Source organism: Cinclus cinclus, chromosome 31, assembly GCF_963662255.1.
Source record: "Cinclus cinclus chromosome 31, bCinCin1.1, whole genome shotgun sequence".
Classification (NCBI taxonomy): Eukaryota; Metazoa; Chordata; class Aves; order Passeriformes; family Cinclidae; genus Cinclus; species Cinclus cinclus.
In genome coordinates, this window is record NC_085076.1 from 1,312,639 (window position 1) to 1,334,629 (window position 21,991).

The 21,991-nt window shown below is 60.5% G+C and overlaps 1 protein-coding gene and 1 pseudogene across 1 annotated transcript; one reads left to right on the forward strand and one right to left on the reverse strand.

The window, feature by feature from the left end:
• Nucleotides 1-1,820: 1,820 nt before the first annotated feature.
• On the reverse strand, nucleotides 1,821-8,864 carry LOC134055090 (Fc receptor-like protein 2; annotated as a pseudogene).
• Nucleotides 8,865-9,080: 216 nt separating this feature from the next.
• LOC134055091 (Fc receptor-like protein 2) lies at nucleotides 9,081-13,359 on the forward strand. The gene is made up of 12 exons (XM_062511222.1): nucleotides 9,081-9,167; nucleotides 9,279-9,360; nucleotides 9,987-10,007; nucleotides 10,096-10,326; nucleotides 10,635-10,889; nucleotides 10,988-11,266; nucleotides 11,729-11,998; nucleotides 12,088-12,417; nucleotides 12,484-12,567; nucleotides 12,972-12,993; nucleotides 13,084-13,163; nucleotides 13,250-13,359. Exons 1-12 carry the CDS (start codon nucleotides 9,081-9,083, stop codon nucleotides 13,357-13,359), a joined length of 1,851 nt encoding a protein of 616 aa, XP_062367206.1.
• Nucleotides 13,360-21,991: the final 8,632 nt, after the last annotated feature.

Genomic DNA, 21,991 nt, shown 5'->3' on the forward strand with positions numbered 1-21,991 from the left:
GCAGGATGGAAATGGAAATGAGTGGAAAGGGGACACAAACCTCTAAATTGTTATAATTGTAAAAATTATAAGTCTTGCACCAAAAAGAGTAAGAAAAGTAATAACAGTTCATTACTAGGAAATTGGTACATCAGAATAAGAGAGAAAACAAGACAAGAACAGAAATTTCCAACCCGCTCAGAGCTGTTTGTTCATCTTTGATGTCGTTATGAACACGGCCAGCAGGGGGCGCTGCTGCAGGGAGCACTTCCGGCCAGCAGGGGGCGCCCCGGTGCCAGCTCCAACCCCTCAGGGGCCATGGCGGCCTCGGCCCCATGAGGCACCAGGGGAAATCGCTCCTTTTGCAAACTCACGGGCACCAATCGCTCCCGCCATTACCGCTGGCAGCAGGCAGAACAGACGGAGGCAGCAGGATGGATCCCAGTGCCCGGTGCCAGCGTAGCAGTGTCCCGGGGCCAGGCACACACCCTGCGCAACCCCCGCCACCGCTCCCCCTGATCCCCAAAGGAAGGAAGGCGGCACCAAACCCCAGGCAGTTCTCAGGTGCACAGCAGCACCTCCCGTGCCTTTGCACCACAATCCCTGAAAACCCTCAGCCTTTGACTGCCTTTTCCCCCTTCAGCCCTGGCACAGCAGCTCGGGGAATGTTCAATTGCCCTGGGATGTTGAGGAAAGCAGGCGCTCCTTGCTGGCACTGCCAGGGCTCCTCAGGGGGCTCCACAGCACCTTTGGAGCTGCTGCTCTTCCTGGGCCACTGCTGGTCCCGACACAGCAGCCACAGCGGGAGGAGGAGGAGAGGGACCAGGAGCAAACCCTTAATGAGCTGTTGTCATTCGGGCCACGGTTTCTGCAGTTCAGCTGTGCTGCTAAACCATCTCAGTGCACAAACACATGGCTCTGCTGCCTCTCCTGCGGATTTTGGGCTCCTGTGGAAGCACTGGACACATTTTGGGGCTCAGATGCCCCCAGGTCTGCCTCCAAGAAATGTTTTTGACTGCCAGGAATTTTCCTGGATCTTGTCACCATGACCACTGCTCAGGGATGGGCATTGGCCAGCCCTGCTCTGGCCAGTCCCAGGTGGCAGCCAGGACCTGAGGCTCCCCCCACCCCCTTGCCTTTGATTCTGGCAGCTTTTGAGCTGCTGCAAAGGTGAGAATTCTATGGGGGGAAATGGCCTGGCTGTGGTTTGCTGAGCCCTGCAAGAAGCACAAAACCCCGTGTGAGCCCAAGCAGTGGCTCTGTGAGGGCCTTTGATGGTTTTCAGAGCAGGGCTGGCTGGAAACCCCCCCTGCAGGGGCAGCTGTGAGGGAACCAGTGCGGAAATGAAGCAATTGATCCTTTGGTCCCTGTCCCCAAGGGACTGAGAGAGCCCCAAAACTCCTGCAAATCCTACAAGGATCTGCTCAACAACCTGAGGGGGACCCAGCCCAGAGCGAACTCAGCCAGCAGAGCTGAACAAACAAAAACAATTTCTCCAAGTTTAATCCAAAATCTGCCCTTTGCGTGCATTGAGAGGGACAACAGTCCTGTGTCCCCTGGCACTGGAGGAGGGAATGAGGACCCCCTGGGAGCACTGGGAGCACTGGGAGCACCAAGATCCCTGGGAGCACTGGGAGCCCTGGAACGGAAGCTCTGGGCAGCCATGCATGGGACCTCCCCACTCGTGGCCACCTCCCAAGCAGGATGGGCATCCATGAGACCCAAATGGAGGGGGGACACATTGGGCGGCATCTTCGGCTGGGACCACCAGTTCCACCAGTTCCTCCAGAGCTCCCAGTGCACCCAGTGTCCCCCAGTCTCACAGCATGTTCTCGTAGATGTCACTGGGGTCCCAGCATGTTCTCGTAGATGTCACTGGGGTCCCAGTGTTTCCCGTGGGGTCCCGGCAGCTCCTCGTGGTCACCTGGGGGAGTTTACGGGGGGGACCCTGAGAGAGACTCTGGGGTTGGGTACATGGGTGGGGGTGTCACCCGTGGGTGACGAGTCCCTGTCCCCCCCTGTACTCACCCCCTGCCCTCTCAGTGCACACAATGTGGGGGTCCAGCGCTGCGTCCTGCTCTGGGGGGGCTGAAGGCTCCTGGGGCAGCCTGCGGGGATAAGGGGGGGGTCTGTGGGAGTGCGGGGCTTCCTGCAGAGAGAGTAAAATGGGGGGTTCAGACCAGGAGACCCCCTCTCACCTTTCCTGTGGCTTCCTGAGGGCTGCAAAGGAAAGGAGGGAGGGGTGACTGTGGGGATATCGGGAGGCTTGAACACACTCGGGATTCCTGACTGCCCCCTGAGACCCAAAACACCCCTAAAACGTCCCGGATAGAACACCCAGTAGCCCTTCTAAACCCTCCAGGACCACCCCAAATCCCCCAGGACACACAGGTGAGGCCTCTGGGGGCTCAGGTACACCCAAGTCAGGAACTGTTGGTGCCACCCTCTGGCCCCCACACTCTGAGGGGCTTCACCCCAATCCCTGGGACCCCCATGCCCCCCCATTGTCACCCACCCCGGCGGTGCCACCAGTGACAGCCCCCGATGACAGCCAGGAGCAGGAGCAGGTACAGGAGGGTCCTGCCGACATTCAGAGCCACTGCAGGGGACAGAGGGGACACAGCGGGGTCACACTGAACCCCGGGGGTCCTGAACACCCTGGTGACCCCGTGTGACCCCACCTGTGATCCAGAGGTGTCCAGTGGTTCCCTGCGGTGTCACCTCCAGGGCCAGCTCTGGACTGAGTGCCCGGAACACGCGGTGCCCGTCCTGTCCCAGCTGGTTGGTGGCCATTCACTGGTAGGTGCCCGAATGTCCCACATCGACGTCCCCAAGCTCCAGGAGGGGACCCCGGGCCAGCTCCTGGCCGTTGTACAGCCAGGTGAAGGTGACAGGGGCTGAGCCCACCTGCACCGAGCAGCGCAGGGTCACGGGGTCACCTGGGCGCACCTGGAGTGCCGGGGGACTGGGGGTGATGGTGGCATTGGCCACGGGCACTGCGGGGACACAGACAGGGCTGGCACGTGGCCGGGGAGAATGGGGATGCTGTTGGTGGGGTCACCCCCAGCCCGAGGGTCCCGCTCACCCAGGACAGTGACATTCAGGGGGACACTCTGGGCCACGCTTTCACCGTCGCTGACCCGGCACTGGTAGTGGCCGCTGTCATTGTCCCCAACGTGCCGCAGCTCCAGGCGGGGGCCGGTGCCCAGCGTTGCCCCCGAGCCCTCCCGGTGCCAGGAGAAGGACAGGGGACCTGTCCCCATGGTCACTGTGCAGCTCAGCACCAGGCTGTCCCCCAGTGTCACCTGTCCCCCAGGGGGCTGCACCAACAGAGACACTCTGGTGGGCAGGACCCCTGCAGGGGAACACTGTTGGGACTGGGGATATGGGAGGAGTGGGGGACACCAGGGAGCAGTGAGGGTTTCAGGGAGGGGGCAGATCTGAGTGGGGTGGAGAGCTCCCAGTTAGGAAAATGCGGGTGCAGACATGGGGGCGAGGATTGGAAAAGAGTGGAACGGATGCCCAGGAAGGATGGGAAACTGAGCGAGGTGACTCAAGGAGAGGGCTGAAGGGAACCACAGGGAAGATTCTGGGGACAAAGACAAGGATGCTAGGACACATGGACAATGGAGGGACCGTGGAGAGGGAGGGGCACCTTATTCAGGAAGGGGTGAGGGGACCTGGGGTAGGAGGCACCAGGAGGCACCAGGGAAAGCAATGGGGAGACCCAGGGAGAGGGCTGGGAAGGCAGCGTAGCACAGAGAGGGTTCAGTGGGGATGAGAGACCTGGGAGGGATCTGAGGGCTCCTGTGCCCATCCCCACACTCACTGCACACCGTGACGCCGAGCTGGGCACTGCTCTTCCACACGGTCCCCTCCTCAGAGCTCACCTTGCAGCTGTAATTCCCAGAGTGGGTGACCCTCACGGTGGGCACCAGGAGCCGCGGGGATCCCTGCGGGCCCCCCACCCTCTGCCCGTCCCGGTAGAAGCTGTAGAGGAGGGAGGCTAGGGGCCGCAGGGGGCTGGGGGTGCTGAGGCAGCTGAGATTGAGGGGAGACCCCTCGGTGAGCTCGGGGGGACCCTCCAGCACCGGCACCGAGAAGAGCTCTGGGAAGGAGATGGGGGTGGGGAGCGTGACTCTGATTGCACTGAGAAGTGGCTTTGGGGGTGTCAGGATATTGGGGTTCCAGCTGTGGGGGTGCTCACCGTGCACTGCGACTGTCACTGGTGCTGACCATGTGTGTCTTGAGCCAACCGAGCCCTTGCAGCGGTAGCGGCCGCTGCTGTGCAGCTGCAAACGGGAGAGGGACATATCTTTGCCACTAAGAGACCTCTTCAAATATTTATTGTCCTTGTAAAATACCACGCTGGTGACAGGCTTGTCCTTCCAGCTCCGGCAGCGCAGTGTCACCGTGTCCCCTTCCAGCAGTGTCCGTGCTGGCACCTGCAACACCAGCAGATCTGTGGGACAGGAGGGTCCCGGCACACTGAGGAGCCCGAGACAGCTCCAAAGTGGGTGCCCATGGCACCGGGGACATCTGGCTGCAGTGTCCAGTGCATGGGAGGGTCCCAGGGACACCAGGAGCAGCCCCGTGGCACAGCTGTCACCAGTGGGGTCCCACCACACTGGGGTGCACTGGGATGCACTGGGATGTCCCTGTGTGCAGGGGACAGGCTCTGGGCACACGAGGGCTGTGAGGCCACCCACGGACTGGAGCCCACCCAGAGCTCTCAGGGAGCCACCCTGAGCATTTCAGATACCCCCTCACCATTTGACACCAGCACGGGGTAGCTGAGCCCACTGCCGGGTCTGTCACACGTGTAGGTGCCACTCTCGGTGACAAGGAATCTGTCACGTCCATCCTGCCCCCAGAGCCGCCCGTCCTTGTACCAGGTGGTGGCACCGGCGGTGCCTGAGCCCTGGCAGGTCAGTGTCACCCGGTCCCACAGCACCGCCGGCGTCCAGGGGGGCTGCACGAGGAGCTGGGTGGTCTGGGCACCTGTGGGTGACAGGGGACACCAGCCTGCCAGGGCCAGCGTGGGGCTGGGGACAGCGGGGCGGGGACATGGCATCCCCTGAGGACTCACCAGCGAGGCCGAGGGTCTGGGCTGGAAGGGAGAAGGGACAGGGCTGGTTGGGGGTGGCCCTGCAGGGACAGCAGCACCTGGGGCACCTGCCGTGGTGTCTGTCCCCAAAACTGTCTGTTCCCATGGGGACACTGGGGTAGCACGGAGATTTGGAGGACTGGGACACCCCTGTCACCCTGGGCTGAGGCAGGACATGGGGACACTGCGGACACCCCATGCGTGCACAGGTCACCTCCACCAGCCCTACAGCACCTGTCCCCATGGTCACATCCCCATGGCCCTGTGCCCGTGATCCCCTTGCAATGGCTCCTGTCCCCATGGCCCATCTGCATGGGACGCGGCCCTTGTCCCTGTCCCTGCATCCCTGTCTCCCACTCCCTGTCCCTACATCTGCCCCTATTCCTCAAGGTTCCTTTTCCCTCATCCTTTTCCCCACATCTCTGTTCCTATGTTCCCATCCCCACATCCCAGTTCCCCTGTTCTCGTCCCCACCACTCTGGTCACACCGGGGTCCATGCTCAGGCCCTGGACCTGTTTGGCCTTGGGGACCTCAGGGGACCCCACAGCCCCCCCTGTGCCCCCTCCCCACCAGTCTCTGCCTCTCCAGGGCCCATCCCTGGGGCGTCAGGCCCGTGCCCAGGGCACTCACCCCACAGGAGAAGCGCCACCTTCCCGGCCATCCTGATGTCCCCGGCCATGAGCACTGGCTGTCACTCGCTGCCAGGGCCACCTGTCCCCTGGCTGGCGGCTCTTGGGATGAAGGGACAGGAAGCGAGCTCAGGTCTCTTCCTCGTGTGTAGGTGGCCCTTGGTGGGGGAGGGGTGTGGACAGGATGGGGGCAGGGTGGGGAACTTGTGGGACATGGGGGTGATGGTGGGACATGGTTTGGGCAGGATGTGTCCAGAATTTGGAGGCAGTGGTGGTGCAGGGGGCCAAGGATGGGTGTCATGGCATGTGGGTCCAAGGGTTTTGGGTGCAGGGGGACAAGAGGGACCCTTGGGAATCGGGGTTCTGGGGGAAGAAGCAGCCCCTGGCATGGGATCACAATAATGGCGGTGCTGGGTAATGGGAGTGCTGGGGTGGGGGTTCCCCGGGGGGAGAGACCAAGGGAATGGTGGTGCCAGGGCTGGGTTCCCACATGAATGGGGGTCCCAAGGATGGGCAGTGGCTGGGTGGGCACAGGGTTCACAGCTCCTTCACAGAGTGCCTCAGATTTTGGGGTGGCTCAGAGCCCAGCACAGCTCCCACAGGATGATCATGGCCAGGGGGGCTCCCCAGCCTTGTCCTGGAAGGTTCTGGCTCTCTGCCCCACACACCCCTGGGCTTTTTCCCATCCCCACATTTCCTGGCTCAGCCATCCCAGGGAACACCTGAGCAAGCAACAGGTGAGGGATGCCAGGAAGGGGAAAAGGGGGCTGGGGGTGCAGGCAGAGGTTGGGGGGCTGGGGGAGATGGAGCTGTCTGGCCATGTCCCCACCCCCAGGATTTTCACTTTCTCTTTCCTGCAGCAGAAGGAAGAGGCCGTTTATGCTGAAGCCAGGACGTGGATTCTGTCCTGGGGGACACATCCAGAGGGGTCCTGCCCTGAGGGAAAAGGGCTCCTCTGGAGTGCTGATGCCTGGCTCTTGTCCTGAGGTCTTGTGCCAGTGGGGTCCTCGTCCTTCTGGGGGTGCCACGTCCTTGGGGATTCCTGTCCCAGAGGGGGCACATCCTGGGCACCTCAGTCCTGGGATCTCTGAGCATTCCCGTTGTCCCCACTTGGGCCCTGGCGCATCTTGGTTGCCCAAACTTAAGGGGGTTCTTGTTACGACCTTGCCCTGATGATGGGAAATCCCAGGCTACATTTGCTGGATTTCCCTGTTGCCCAATTGGAGGAGGCAAAATTATGCATCCACAGAATAAAGGCAAAAATATGTTCCTTCATCGTTTTTATCACAATCAACAACGAACTCAGCAAAAATCAAACTGGCAATGTATAAAATATTCTGGTTTCTACAATCCTTTAAATGCTTGGTCATTCCGCAAGTCGCTCACAGTACAAACAAATCACAGGGAAATGAGATGGTTTGGTTCTCTTCAGGAGCCCAGTAGTGCATCACAGAACAGCATTTGCTTGTGGATAACACAGAGTGTGGAATCTCCCTGAGTGTCCAACAGGTCCATGGGATTGTTCCCTGCCTGCCGGGCTGCAGCCCTGCCCATAAGGAAGGCTTTTGTTGGGCCAGAGTTAGGAACTCTGCCCATTTTTCTCGTGCCCACCCTGAAGCTTGATTTCCTTCCCACGGGTTGTGCTGCCAAAAGGGCAGAAACTCTGTTCATCCTTGGAGCAGGGATTGCACAGCAATGTGTGGAAATGCCCGTGTGTCCCTCAGGCTCTGATTCTCTGGTAAATCCACTGCAGCCTGCCCTGAATTCCCCTGCCTTGGCTCTCCCGGCTCCTGCTGTGACAGCCCTGTGCCCCAGAGCCACGTGGGCAGCTCCTGCTCGGTATTTCCACACTTTTGCCTCTCTTCTGGTGTCCCCATCCAGAACCCAAGCCTTCTTTGAGAGAGGTTCCAAAGTGCTGCTGGTTGTTGAGGAGATCCTTGTGGGATTTGCAGGAGTATTGGGTCTCTCTCAGTCCCTTTGGGACAGGGACCAAAGGATCAATTGCTGCATTTCCACACTGGTTCCCTCACAGCTGCCCCTGCAGGGGGGGTTTCCAGCCAGCCCTGCTCTGAAAACCATCAAAGGCCCTCGCAGAGCCACTGCTTGGGCTCACACGGGGTTTTGTGCTTCTTGCAGGGCTCAGCAAACCACAGCCAGGCCATTTCCCCCCACAGAATTCTCACCTTTGCAGCAGCTGAAAAGCTGCCAGAATCAAAGGCAAGGGGGTGGGGGGAGCCTCAGGTCCTGGCTGCCACCTGGGGCTGGCCAGAGCAGGGCTGGCCAATGCCCATCCCTGAGCAGTGGGGCTGGGCCATGGCCGGGCCCCACACCTGGATGGCCACTGGCTCCCAGCAGGAGGACTTTGGGAGCTCCTTCCTGCCTGGGGCTCCATTCCCAAGCTGCTCTTGCCGGCCCAGATCCTGCATGGGAGGAGGGAGAATGGAGAAGTCTGGAACCCCCCGGAGCCACCATCCCCCAGGACAAGACCCCCTCGGGCAGGATGTGTCCCCCTGGGACAGGAACCCCAGGACAGGAGCCCTGGATGTGCCCCCCCGGACAGAACCTGCCCCGTGTGGCTCTCAGCACAAACAGCCTCTTCCTCCTGCTGCAGGAGAGAGAAAGTGAAAGTGTTGGGGGGCACAGCTGGACACCCCCATGCCCCACAGCCTCCCCGCCCCTCCCTGCAGACCCCTCACCCTCTGCTTCCCCCACCCTGGGGTTCCCCCAACCCATTCCCTGATCAGGTGTTCTACAGGATCATCAAGTCTGGAAGAGAGAGGGGTTCGGGGTTTGTGTGAAATTGAGGGATTAAAGGAAGGGAATAGAAATTGAAGATTGGAAAATGTCCCTGGGACGTCAGGGGGACGGAGACCCACAGACACTTGGAATGTTCCTTTGGGGTTTAGGTGACCTCCCCAAACCACGGGACATCCCGGGCTACAGAGCTGGGCCCTTAGTGACCCGAAAATCTGAGGTACCCAGGGCAGGAGCTGTGACCCATGGGGCCTGCCCAGCCACTGCCCATCCCTGGCACCCCCATTCCCCTGGGACCCCAACCAAGGCACCCCCATTCCTTCTGTCCCCCTGCCCTGGGACCCCCATCCCAGGAATGCCATTCCACATGGTCTCCATACCCAAGGATCCCCATCCTGGCAGTTCCAGTGTCTGGGACCTCCCCTTCCCTTGTGGACCATGATTTTCCCCAGGACCCCCATGCCCCTGGAACCTCCATCCCGGGGATTTATCCCATGATCACAAATCACTGGAGTCTACTTTGTTCTGGGACCCTCATCCCCAACTCTGACTCCACCCAAACCTTGGGACCCCCATTCCCATGTGGCCCCATCCCTGGCAGACAAGCGCCATGACAGCCATCCTTGGTCCCAGCACCACCTCAGCCACCAAATTGTGGACACATCCTGTCCCCACCATGTCCCACCATCACCCCCATGTTCTACAAGGTCCCCACCCTGCCCCCATCCTGTCCACACCCCTCCCCAACCAAGGGCCACCTACACACGAGGACGAGACCTGAGCTCGCTTCCTGTCCCTTCATCCCAAGAGCCGCCAGCCAGGGGACAGGTGGCCCTGGCAGCGAGTGACAGCCAGCGCCCATGGCCGGGGACACCGGGATGGCCGGGAAGGTGGCGCTGCTCCTGTGGGGTGAGTGCCCCGGGCACGGGCCTGACACCCCAGGGATGGGCCCTGGTGAGGCAGAGACCGGTGGGGAGGGGGCACAGGGGGGCTGTGGGGTCCCCTGAGGTCCCCAAGGCCAAACAGAGCCAGTGCCTGGGCATGGACACCAGTGTGACCTGAGTGGTGTGGACAGGAACAGGGGAACTGGGATGTGGGGATGGGAACAGGGGGACAGATATTTCATGTCTGGGATGTAGGGGCTGCTGTGGGAACAAGGACACAGGGAGACAGGGATGCAGGGACAGGGACAAGGGCCGCATCCCATGCAGATGGGCCATGGGGACAGGAGCCATCGGAATGGGATCACGAGCACAGGGCCATGGGGATGTGGTCATGGCGAGAGGTGCTGTAGGGCTGGTGGAGGTGACCTGTGCAAACATGGGGTGTCCACAGTGTCCCCATGTCCTGCCTCAGTCCAGGGTGACAGAGGTGTCCCAGTCCTCCAAATCTCCGTGCTACCCCAGTGTCCCCATGGGAACAGACAGTTTTGGGGACAGACACCACGGCAGGTGCCCCAGGTGCTGCTGTCCCTGCAGGGCCACCCCCACCCAGCCCTGTCCCTTCTCCCTTCCAGCCCAGACCCTCGGGCTCGCTGGTGAGTCCTCGGGGGATGCCATGTCCCCACCCCGCTGTCCCCAGCCCCGGGCTGGCCCTGGCAGGCTGGTGTCCCCTGTCACCCGCAGGTGCCCAGACCACCCAGCTCCTCGTGCAGCCCCCCTGGACACCGGCGGTGCTGTGGGACCGGGTGACACTGACCTGCCAGGGCTCGGGCACCGCCGGTGCCACCACCTGGTACAAGGACGGGCGGCGCTGGTGGCAGGAGGGACCCGACAGCTTCCTTGTCACCGAGAGTGGCACCTACACGCGTGACAGACCAGGCAGTGGGCGCAGCCCCCCCGTGCTGGTGTCAAATGGTGAGGGGGGATCTGAAATGCTCAGGGTGGCTCCCTGAGAGCTCTGGGTGGGCTCCAGTCCGTGGGTGGCCTCACAGCCCTCGTGTGGCCAGAGCCTGTCCCCTGCACACAGGGACATCCCAGTGCATCCCAGTGCACCCCAGTGCGGTGGGACCCCACTGGTGACAGCTGTGCCACGGGGCTGCTCCTGGTGTCCCTGGGACCCTCCCGTGCACTGGACACTGCAGCCAGATGTCCCCGGTGCCATGGGCACCCACTTTGGAGCTGTCTCAGGCTCCTCAGTGTGACAGGACCCTCCTGTCCCACAGATCTGCTGGTGCTGCAGGTGCCAGCACGGGCACTGCTGGAGGGGGACACGGTGACACTGCGCTGCCGGGGCAGGCCTGATAAACTACTCACCAGAGTGCAATTTCACAAGGATGGGAAGGATTTATGGGGGCACCTCAGTCGCACCGAGCTGTCCCTGTCCCGTCTGCAGGTGCACAGCAGTGGTCGCTACCAATGCGAGGGCTGGGTGGGCTCAGAAATGAAAGTGTCAGCGCTGGTGACAGTGACAGTGCATGGTGAGCACCCCCACGGCTGGAACCCCAATATCCTGACACCCCAAAGCCACTTCTCAGTGCACTCAGTGTCACGCTCCCCACCCCCATCTCCTTCCCAGAGCTCTTCTCGGTGCCGGTGCTGGAGGGTCCCCCCGAGCTCACCGAGGGCTCCCCCCTCAATCTCAGCTGCCTCAGCAGCCCCAGCCCCCTGCGGCCCCCAGTCCCCCTCCTGTACAGCTTCTACCGGGATGGACAGAGGGTGGGGGGCCCGCAGGGGTCCCCGCAGCTCCTGGTGCCCGCCGTGGGGTTCTCCCACTCGGGGAATTACAGGTGCCAGGTGAGCTCCAGGGATGGGGCTGTGTGGAAGAGCAGCGCCCAGCTCGGCGTCACGGTGCGCAGTGAGTGCAGGGATGGGCACAGGGAGCCCCGAGAGCCCTCCCAGGTCTCCCATCCGCACTCAACCCTCTCCATGCTCCCCTGCCTTCCCAGCTCCCTCCCTGAGTCCTCCCAATCGCTTTCCCTGGTGCCTCCATCCCTCTCCAGGTTCCCTCACCCCTCCCTGGGTAAGCGGTCCCTCCCTCTTCTTGGTTCCTACATTGCCCAACTTCCCCGTCTGGGTCTCTAGAATCTTCCGTGGCCTTCCCTTCAGCCCTCTCCATGAGACACCTCCCTCAATGTCCCATCCTTCCTGGGGGTCCCTTCCACCCTTTTCCAAGCCTCACCCCCGTGTCTGGGCCCTGTTCTTCCTAACTGGGATCTCCCCACCCCTCTCTGATCCTGCCCCTACCCTGATTTCCTCACATCGCTCTGGTGTTCCCCACTCCTCCCATCTCCCCACTCCCTCCTGTGTCTCCCCACAGAGGTCCCACCCTCGGGAGTGTCCGTGTCGGTGCAGCCCCCCGGAGGACAGCTGGCACTTGGAGACAGCCTGGTGCTGAGCTGCACGGTGGCCATGGGGACAGGTCCCCTGTCCTTCTCCTGGCACCGGGAGGGCTCGGGGGCAACGCTGGGCACCGGCCCCCGCCTGGAGCTGCGGCACGCTGGGGACAATGACAGCGGCCACTACCAGTGCCGGGTCAGCAACGGTGAAAGCGTGGCCCAGAGTGTCCCCCTGAATGTCACTGTCCTGGGTGAGCGGGACCCTCGGGCTGGGGGTGACCCCACCCACAGCATCCCCATCCTCCCCGGCCATGTGCCAGCCCTTTCTGTGTCCCTGCAGTGCCCGTGGCCAATGCCACCATCACCCCCAGTCCCCCGGCACTCCAGGTGCGCCCAGGTGACCCCGTGACGCTGCGTTGCTCGGTGCAGGTGGGCTCAGCCCCTGTCACCTTCACCTGGCTCCACAATGGGCAGGAGGTGGCCCGGGGTCCCCTCCTGGACATTAGGGACGTCGATGTGGGACATTCGGGCACCTACCATTGCATGGCCACCAACCAGCTGGGACAGGACGGGCACCGCGTGTTCCGGGCACTCAGCCCAGAGCTGGCCCTGGAGGTGACACCACAGGGAACCACTGGACAACTCTGGATCACAGGTGGGGTCACACTGAGTCTTTGGGATTGCCGGACCCCAGGAGTGACAGGTGACCCTGATGTGTCCCTTCTGTCCCCTGCAGTGGCCACAGGGCTTGGCGGGTCCCTCCTCTTCCTGGTGCTGCTCATGGGTGGAGTTGTGGGCTGGCGCCGGTGGAACAACATGGGTGGGTGACAATGGGGACAATGGGGGCCTTGGGGTGCTGTGGTGACACCGGAATGTGGGGGTGATGGGGCAGCACTTACAGCCTCTGATTTGGTCTGCTTTGTGCCCTGAGAACTTTTGTTCAGGGTTTTAAAAGATTTAGGGTCATGTTGGAGGGCCTTGCAGGGATTTTGGTGGTACTTTCAGTGATCCTGGGGGAATTTAGAGTGTTCCACTCCCTGACAAACTTGAGCTTCTAGGGGCTCAGATGGTCCAGTGCACTGGGGTGGTTCAGGGGTTCTGGGGGCAGCAGGGATTATCAGAGGACACCGGGGAAACTGAGGGTGCAGTGGGGTTTCAGGATTCCTGAGAGTGGTCCGGGCCCTGGCGACCCCACAGTTACCCCCTCTCCTCTTTCCTTTGCAGCTGCCAGGAAGCAGCAGGAAAGGTGAGCGGGGAGCCCAAACCACACTCCCGTCTTTGACCCCCAACCCCCAGAACCCCCATTCTCTCTCACACATCCCCTTTATTCCCTCAGGGCCCCACCGGAGCCCCCGGCCCCCCCAGAGGAGGGGGAGGTGCTGTACACCCACGTCGTGATCACCAAGCAGACGGGGGGTAAGTCCAGGCTGGGACACACACAGAGGGACACGTCACCCATGAGTGTCCCTCCAGCCAGATGCCACAGCCAGTGTCTCTCGCAGCGTCCCCCCGTGCCACCACACTCCAGGATCCCCAGGTGACCTACGCGGAGCTGCCAGCAACCCATGGGCGACCAAGGGAATCTGGGGACATCTACGGGAATGTGCTGTGACACTGGGGGCATGCTGGGCACTGGGGGACACTGGGGGCACTTGCGGGCACTGGGGGCACTGGGGGACCCCACCTATGGGCAGTCATATACCTGTATACGTCCCACTGTTCCCGTGTGTTCTCAACATTCACGGGTAGGTGGGCACAACTTGGGGATCACGTGTGAGGCTGCACAGGCTCCCCAGCTCCCCAGAGCTCCCTGTGCCCCCAGAACCCACAGGGCCATGCCCACCCCCCTTCTACTGCCATCAGTGACTCCCCATTCCACATCCAAGTGCTCCCATAACCCTCAGAGATTTCCCCATTCCCTCCCGACTGCACTCCCAGTACCTCCATGGCCTCCCTGCTTCTCCTCCCAGTGCCTCTCCATTTCTCCCAGTAGATCCAGGTGCTTCCCATTCTCTCTCCCAGTAGCCCTGTCCTCTAAGTGCCTCTGCAATGCCCCTCTCAGCACTCCCAGCACACCCACGGCTCCTCATCTCTCCTCCCAGTGCCAGAGGAGCACAGGACTCCTTGCCCTCTCATTGGCAACAAAATGCAGCTTTTTGGTTCAACTGGCAGACATGGTGTTTCTTTGTTCAGCTCTGTCGGGCTTTAGGAATGGGATTCTCCAATTTTTGGCTCCCACTAAAAACCAGTGCTCTGGATTGCCTTCTCTGCTGTCTCAAACGCCTCCTGTGCCCTGTTCCCCACACAGTGGTGTCAGAAAGGCCTTGGGGGGTATTCCTCAGTCTTTCCTTTTTCCTCAGGACTCGGGGTCAGGCCACGACACAGGGTGGGGTGTCACGGACAGGAAAAGTTGGATGTCTTTTCAGGCATTCTGAAACACCTGTGTGTGGGTGGGCTGGCTCAGGCCTTGCTTTTGGTGACACATGGCCCCATGTGTCAGTCAATCCGTCAGCCATGGCACACACTGGGGACAGAGTGAGACTCTGCCATACCCAGCTCCTGAGTGGCTGAGTGACCAGGAGTCCCAGCTTGGGACAGGGCCCTTGGTGGCCCAAGGACTCAAAAGGCAGAGCATGAGGTGGCCAAGTGTCTGACGTTGTCAGCTCATGGAGTGTCTGCTCCATTCACGCTGTATCCCAAACAATTTTGTCTTGGATTAAAAGAGAAACATCTGCCATGGAAAGGAGGATGGAAATGGAAATGGAATGGAAAGAGGACCCACACCTCCAAATTGTTATAATTGAAAAAACTTTTTGGCTTGCACCAAAAAGAGTAAGAAAAGGAATAGCAGTTCATTACTAGGAAGTTTGTACATCAGAATAAGACAGAAAACAAGACAAGAACAGAAATTTCCGACCCACTCAGAGCTGTTTGATCATCTTTGATGTCGTTATGAACACGGCCAGCAGGGGGCGCTGCTGCAGGGAGCACTTCCGGCCAGCAGGGGGCGCCCCGGTGCCAGCTCCAACCCCTCAGGGGCCATGGCGGCCTCGGCCCCATGAGGCACCAGGGGAAATCGCTCCTTTTGCAAACTCACGGGCACCAATCGCTCCCGCCATTACCGCCGGCAGCAGGCAGAACAGACGGAGGCAGCAGGATGGATCCCAGTGCCCGGTGCCAGCGTAGCAGTGTCCCGGGGCCAGGCACACACCCTGCGCAACCCCCGCCACCGCTCCCCCTGATCCCCAAAGGGAGGAAGGCGGCACCAAACCCCAGGCAGGTCTCAGGTGCACAGCAGCACCTCCCGTGCCTTTGCACCACAATCCCTGAAAACCCTCAGCCTTTCACTGCCTTTTCCCCCTTCAGCCCTGCCACAGCAGCTCGGGGAATGTTCAATTGCCCTGGAATGTTGAGGAAAGCAGGCGCTCCTTGCTGGCACTGCCAGGGCTCCTCATGGGGTTCCACAGCACCTTTGGAGCTGCTGCTCTTCCTGGGCCACTGCTGGTCCCGACACAGCAGCCACAGCGGGAGGAGGAGGAGAGGGACCAGGAGCAAACCCTTAATGAGCTGTTGTCATTCAGGCCGTGGTTTCTGCAGTTCAGCTGTGCTGCTAAACCATCTCAGTGCACAAACACATGGTTCTGCAGCCTCTCCTGCGGACTTTGGGCTCCTGTGTGAGCACTGGACACATTTGGGGGCTCAGATGCCCCCAGGTCTGCCCCCAAGAAATGTTTTTGACTGCCAGGAAGGTTTCTTGGATCGTCACCATGACCACTGCTCAGGGATGGGCATTGGCCAGCCCTGCTCTGGCCAGCCCCAGGTGGCAGCCAGGACCTGAGGCTCCCCCCACCCCCTTGCCTTTGACTTTGGCAGCTTTTGAGCCGCTGCAAAGGCGAGAATTCTGTGGGGGGAAATGGCCTGGCTGTGGTTTGCTGAGCCCTGCAAGAAGCACAAAACCCCGTGTGAGCCCAAGCAGTGGCTCTGTGAGGGCCTTTGATGGTTTTCAGAGCAGGGCTGCCTGGAAACCTCCCATGCAGGGGCAGCTGTGAGGGAACCAGTGCGGAAATGCAGCAATTGATCATTTGGTCCCTGTTCCCAAGGGTCTGAGAGAGTCCCAAAACTCCTGCAAATCCCACAAGGATCTGCTCAACAACCTGAGCAGAACCCTGCACAGTGCAAGCTGAGGCAGCAGAGTTGAAAAACCAAAAAGCATTTCTCTCGGTTTAATCCAAAATCTGCACTTTGTGTGCAGTTAGAAGCACAAATGTCCGGTATTCCCTGGCACTGGGGGAGGGAATGGGGAGCCCCTGGGGGAATTTGGAGCACTGGAATGGGAATTCTGGGCTGCCCTGCAAGGGACCTCCCCACTCGTGGCCACCTCCCAGCCAGGGTAGGACTCCATGAGATCCAAACGTTGGTAGGACACATGGAGGGGGCACTTGGGCAGGGACCTCCAGTTCCCCCAGTGCCCCCTGTGTTCCCAATGTCCCCCAGTCTCACAGCATGTTCTCGTAGACGGCACTGGGGTCCCAGTGTTGCCCATGGGGTCCCGGCAGCTCATCGTGGTCACCTGGGGGAGGTGACAGGGGGGACCCTGAGAGAGACTCTGGGGTTGGGGACATGGGTGGGGGTGTCACCCGTGCGTGACGGGTCCCTGTCCCCCCCTGTACTCACCCCCTGCCCTCTCAGTGCACACAATGTGGGGGTCCAGTGCTGCCCCCTCCTCCGGGGGTCGAGGGCTCCTGGGGAGGCCTGCGGGGATAAGGGGGGGTCTGTGGGAGTGCGGGGCTCTCTGCAGTGAGGGTAAAATGGGGGTTCAGACCAGGAGACCCCCACTCACCTTTCCTGTGGCTTCCTGAGGACTGCAAAGGAAAGGAGAGAGGGGTGACTGTGGGGATATCGGGAGGCTTGAACACACTTGGGACTCCTGACTGCCCCCTGAGACCGAAAACTCCTCCAAAAAGTCCCTGATAGAACGCCCAAAATCACTGCATGACCCTCCAGGACCTCCCCAAATCCCTCAGGACTTCCTATGGAGGTGTCTGGGAACTCAGCTGCATCCAAGTCAGGAACTGTTGGAGCCACCCTCTGCCCCCACACTCTGAGGGTCTTCACCCCAATCCCTGGGACCCCCATGCCCCCCCATTATCACCCACCTTGGCGGTGCCACCAGTGACAGCCCCCGATGACAGCCAGGAGCAGGAGCAGGTACAGGAGGGTCCTGCCGACATTCAGAGCCACTGCAGGGGACAGAGGGTGCCGGAGCTCCCCTGGTCTCTCTGAACTGCCTCGGCTAGCTCGGGGTCAGAGAGATAGGGGATTTTTTTATCCGGCATGGACAAAGGCAAAAGATTAGAGGAGGCTCTCCTTCCCGGGATGATCCAAGTTTATTGTCCTGAAGTGTTCCAGGGAGAAGAGAGAGAGCATGGGAAATGCGGGGTGTTTTCAATCCCAACTCAGAGGAGGATTAACCCTTGGTCACAGCCACACAGGGCTGGGCAGGGGGAAAAGGGAGGGGTTAAGGGAAGGGGAGAACCACGCTACAAACCAAGAGGGGAAACAGAACAAACCATCCTCAGTGCAACACAAAACCATAAATGTGCATTACAACAGGAGGGGACAGCACAGGGTCACACTGAACCCCGTGGGTCCTGAAAACCCCAGTGACCCCATGTGACCCCACCATTGAACCCGAGGGGTCCAGTGGTTCCCTGTGGTGTCACCTCCAGGGCCAGCTCTGGGCTGAGTGCCCGGAACACGCGGTGCCCGTCCTGTCCCAGCTGGTTGGTGGCCATGCACTGGTAGGTGCCTGAATATCCTACATTGACATCCCCAAGCTCTAGGAGGGGACCCCGGTCCAGCTCCTGCCCAGGGAGCAGCCAGGTGAAGGTGAAGCCAGGTGAAGGTGACAGGGGCTGAGCCCACCTGCACCGAGCAGCGCAGGGTCACGGGGTCACCTGGGCGCACCTGGAGTGCCGGGGGACCGGGGGTGATGGTGGCATTGGCCACGGGAACTGTGGGGACACAGACAGGGCTGGCACCTGTCCGGGGAGGATGGGGATGCTGTGGGTGGGGTCACCCCCAGCCTGAGGGTCCCGCTCACCCAGGACAGTGACATTCAGGGGGACACTCTGGGCCACGCTTTCACCGTCGCTGACCCGGCACTGGTAGTGGCCGCTGTCATTGTCCCCAACGTGCCGCAGCTCCAGGTGGGGGCCGGTGCCCAGCGTTGCCCCCGAGTTTCCCGGTGCCAGGAGAAGGACAGGGGACCTGTCCCCATGGCCACCGAGCAGCTCAGCACCAGGCTGTCCCCCAGTGTCACCTTTCCCCCGGGGGGCTGCACTGACAGGGACACCCCCAAGGGTGGGACACAGGAGAGACTGGGGATCTGGGATGAGTGGGGGACACCAGGGAGCAGTGAAGGACGCAGGGAGGGGGATGATCAGAGAGTGTTTGGGGGATCCCAGTGTCCTAGTTTGAGAGACAGGTGTTTGCTCAAGAAAACAGAAGCCTCCCTTTAAACTGTAAAATGCGATCCTTCCTTCATACAGATTATTACGATTTTGAAATTAAGGGAGCTCTCAGGCAAAGATATGGGGGTAGGAATAACAGTTCTTTACTAGTATATCTAACAAGACAAACAAGAACAACACCAGCTATGAAATTACCCACAAACAGAACAGTAACTCAATCCCAGTGTTTTTTGGCTGCAGGCACCTTTTCCCTGAGCTGCAGTTCCCAGTGCTGGAGGCGGGCAGGTCCCGCAGAGCTGCAGGAGGGCTGGGGGTGATGGCAGCGCTGTCCCAGGGGGAGAGAGAGAGAGATAGAGAGAGCCCTCTGCTCACAGTGTTGGTTCCGAAGCTCAGCAGAGTGCTGGATGGTGGCAGGTTACAGCGACAAGGCAGCAGGGCAGGGTCCAACAGCAGTGAGGATGGCTCCCGACGCTGGGATGGCAGGGATGGGGCCGAGGCGGCGATCGTCCTTCTCATCCGAACTCCGCGGGGGAAATGGGATGAGGCCCAGCCTTCCGCTTCTTCTTCTGGCTGTTTGAATCTCGAGGGGTTACCCTCCACTCTCCCCACCCCTTGTCACCAGGGCCCAGTCAACAGGTATCTTAGCATGACAATGGGGAAGATTCCACAGAGGGAAAAGGGAAAGAACCAACCCCCAACACCCAGTTAGGAAGAAGGGAGTGCAGAGATGGCGACGAGGACTGCAAAGGAGGGGAAGGGTATTGGGGTTCCAGCCTTGGGGGTGCTCACCTTGCACCGTCACTGACACCAGCGCTGACACTTTCATTTCTGAGGGCACCCAGCCCGTGCAGCGGTAGCGGCCACTGCTGTGCAGCTGCAGAGGGGACAGGGACAGCTCGGTGCTTGTGATGAACCAACTCAAATCCTTGTCATCCTCGTAAAATCGCAAGCTGGTGACAGGCTAGTCCTGCAACCCCCGGCAGCGCAGTGTCACCGTGTCCCCCTCCAGCAGTGCCCGTGCTGGCACCTGCAGCACCAGCGGCTCTGTGGGACAGCAGGGTCCCGTCACACTGAGGAGCCCGAGACAGCTCCAAAGTGGGTGCCCATGGCACCGGGGACATCTGGCTGCAGTGTCCAGTGTGCAGGAGGGTCCCAGGGACACCAGGAGCAGCCCCGTGGCACAGCTGTCACCAGTGGGGTCCCACCGCACTGGGGTGCACTGGGATGCACTGGGATGTCCCTGTGTGCAGGGGACAGGCTCTGGCCACCCAAGGGCTGCGAGTCCGACCACGGACTGGAGCCCACCCAGAGCTCTCAGGGAGTCACCCTAAGCATTTCAGATCCCCCCTCACCATTTGACACCAGCACGCGGGGTCTGAGCCCACTGCTGGGTCTGTCACACGTGTAGGTGCATCCCTGTCTCCCTGTGTCTTTGTCCCCAACACTGCCCCTATTCCCCAAGGTTCCTTTTACCACATCCTTGTCCCCACATCTCTGTACCACAGTTCCCATCCTCCCCTCCCAGTTCCCCTGTTGATGTCTCGCTGTTGCTGTTGCACTCACCCCACAGGAGCAGCGCCACCTTCCCGACCATCCTGATGTCCCCGGCCATGAGCACTGGCTGTCACTCGCTGCCAGGGCCACCTGTCCCCTGGCTGGCGGCTCTTGGGATGAAGGGACAGGAAGCGAGCTCAGGTCTCATCCTCGTGTGTAGGTGGCCCTTGGTAGGGGAGGGGTGTGGACAGGATGGGGGCAGGGTGGGGACCTTGTGGGACATGGGGGTGAGGGTGGGACATGGTGGGGACAGGATGTGTCCACAATTTGGAGGCTGGGGCGGTGCAGGGGGCCAGGGATGAATTTCCATGGCATGTGGGTCCAAGGGTTTTGGGTGTACAGGGAGACGAGGGACCCTTGGGAATTGGTTTTCTGGGGGTAGAAGCAGCCCCTTGGATCGGATAAAGACAGTGGTGGTTCTGGGTAATGGGAGTGCTGGGGTGAGGGCTCCCCGGGGGAAGAGACCAAGGGAATGGGGGTGCCAGGGCTGGGTTCCCACATGAATGGGGGTCCCAGGGATGGGCAGTGGCTGGGTGGGCACAGGGGTCACAGCTCCTTCACAGAGTGCCTCAGATTTTGGGGTGGCTCAGAGCCCAGCACAGCTCCCACAGGGTGCTCATGGCCAGGGGGGCTCCCCAGCCTTGTCCTGGAAGGTTCTGGCTCTCTGCCCCACACACCCCTGGGCATTTTCCCAACCCCACATTTCCTGGCTCAGCCATCCCAGGGAACACCTGAGCAGGTCACAGGTGGGGGATGCCAGGAAGGGGAAAAGGGGGCTGGGGGTGCAGGCAGAGGTTGAGGGGGCTGGGGGGGATGGAGCTCTCTGGCCATGTCCCTGCGCCCAGGATTTTCACTTTCTCTTTCCTGCAGCAGAAGGAAGAGGCCGTTTATGCTGAGGCCAGGACATGGATTCTGTCCTGGTGGGCACATCCAGAGGGGTCCTGCCCTGAGGGAAAAGGGCTCCTCTGAAGTGCTGATGCCTGGCTCTTGTCCTGGGGTCTTGTGCCAGGGGGGTCCTCGTCCTTCTGGGGGTGCCACGTCCTTGGGGATTCCTGTCCCACAGGGGGCACATCCTGGGCACCTCTGTCCTGGGGTGCTCTGAGCATTCCCGCTATCCCAAGTGGGACCCTGGCACATCTCGGATGCCCAGACCTAAGGGGGTTCCTGTTACGACCTTGCCCTGATGATGGTAAATGCCAGTCTACATTCGCTTGATTTAACTGATGCCCAGTTGGACGAGACAAAATTATACATCCACAGAATAAAGGCAAAAATATTTTCTTTCATCGTTTTGGTCACAGTCAACAATGAAATCAGAAAAAATCAATCGGGTAATGAATAAAATATTCGGATTTCTAGAATCCCTTAAATGCTCGCTCTCTTAGCAAGTCACTCACAGTACAAACAAATCACAGGGAAATGAGATGTTTTGGCTTTCTTCAGGAGCCCAGTGGTGCATCCCAGAACAGCATTTGCTTGTGGATAACACAGAGTGTGGAATCTCCCTGAGTGTCCAACAGGTCCATGGGATTGTTCCCTGCCTGCCGGGCTGCAACCCAGCCCATAAGGAAGGCTTTTGTTGGGCCAGAGTTAGGAACTCTGCCCATTTTTCTCATGCCCACCCTGAAGCTTGATTTCCTTCCCACGGGTTGTGCTGCCAAAAGGGCAGAAACTCTGTGCATCCTTGGAGCAGGGATTGCACAGCAATGTGTGGAAATGCCCGTGTGTCCCTCAGGCTCTGATTCCCTGGTAAATCCACTGCAGCCTGCCCTGAATTCCCCTGCCTGGGCACTCCCTGCTCCTGCTGTGACAGCCCTGTGCCCCAGAGCCACGTGGGGATCTCCTGATCGGTATTTCCACACTTTTGCCTCTCTTCTGGTGTCCACATCCAGAACCCAAGCCTTCTTTGAGAGAGGTTCCAAAGTGCAGCTGGTTGCTGAGCCGATCCTTGTGGGATTTGCAGGAGTATTGGGTCTCTCTCAGCCCCTTGGGGACAGGGACCAAAGGATCAATTGCTGCATTTCCACACTGGTTCCCTCACAGCTGCCCCTGCAGGGGGGGTTTCCAGCCAGCCCTGCTCTGAAAACCATCAAAGGCCCTCGCAGAGCCACTGCTTGGGCTCACACGGGGTTTTGTGCTTCTTGCAGGGCTCAGCAAACCACAGCCAGGCCATTTCCCCCCACAGAATTCTCACCTTTGCAGCAGCTGAAAAGCTGC

Coding starts and splice junctions, on each gene's coding strand:
- LOC134055091 (XM_062511222.1), top strand. CDS start 9,081: ATGACAGCCATCCTTGGTCCCAGCACCACCTCAGCCACCAAATTGTGG. Junction 9,361..9,986: donor ACACCGGGATGGCCGGGAAG/GTGGCGCTGCTC, acceptor TCTCCCTTCCAG/CCCAGACCCTCGGGCTCGCT. Junction 12,568..12,971: donor GCGCCGGTGGAACAACATGG/GTGGGTGACAAT, acceptor TTTCCTTTGCAG/CTGCCAGGAAGCAGCAGGAA.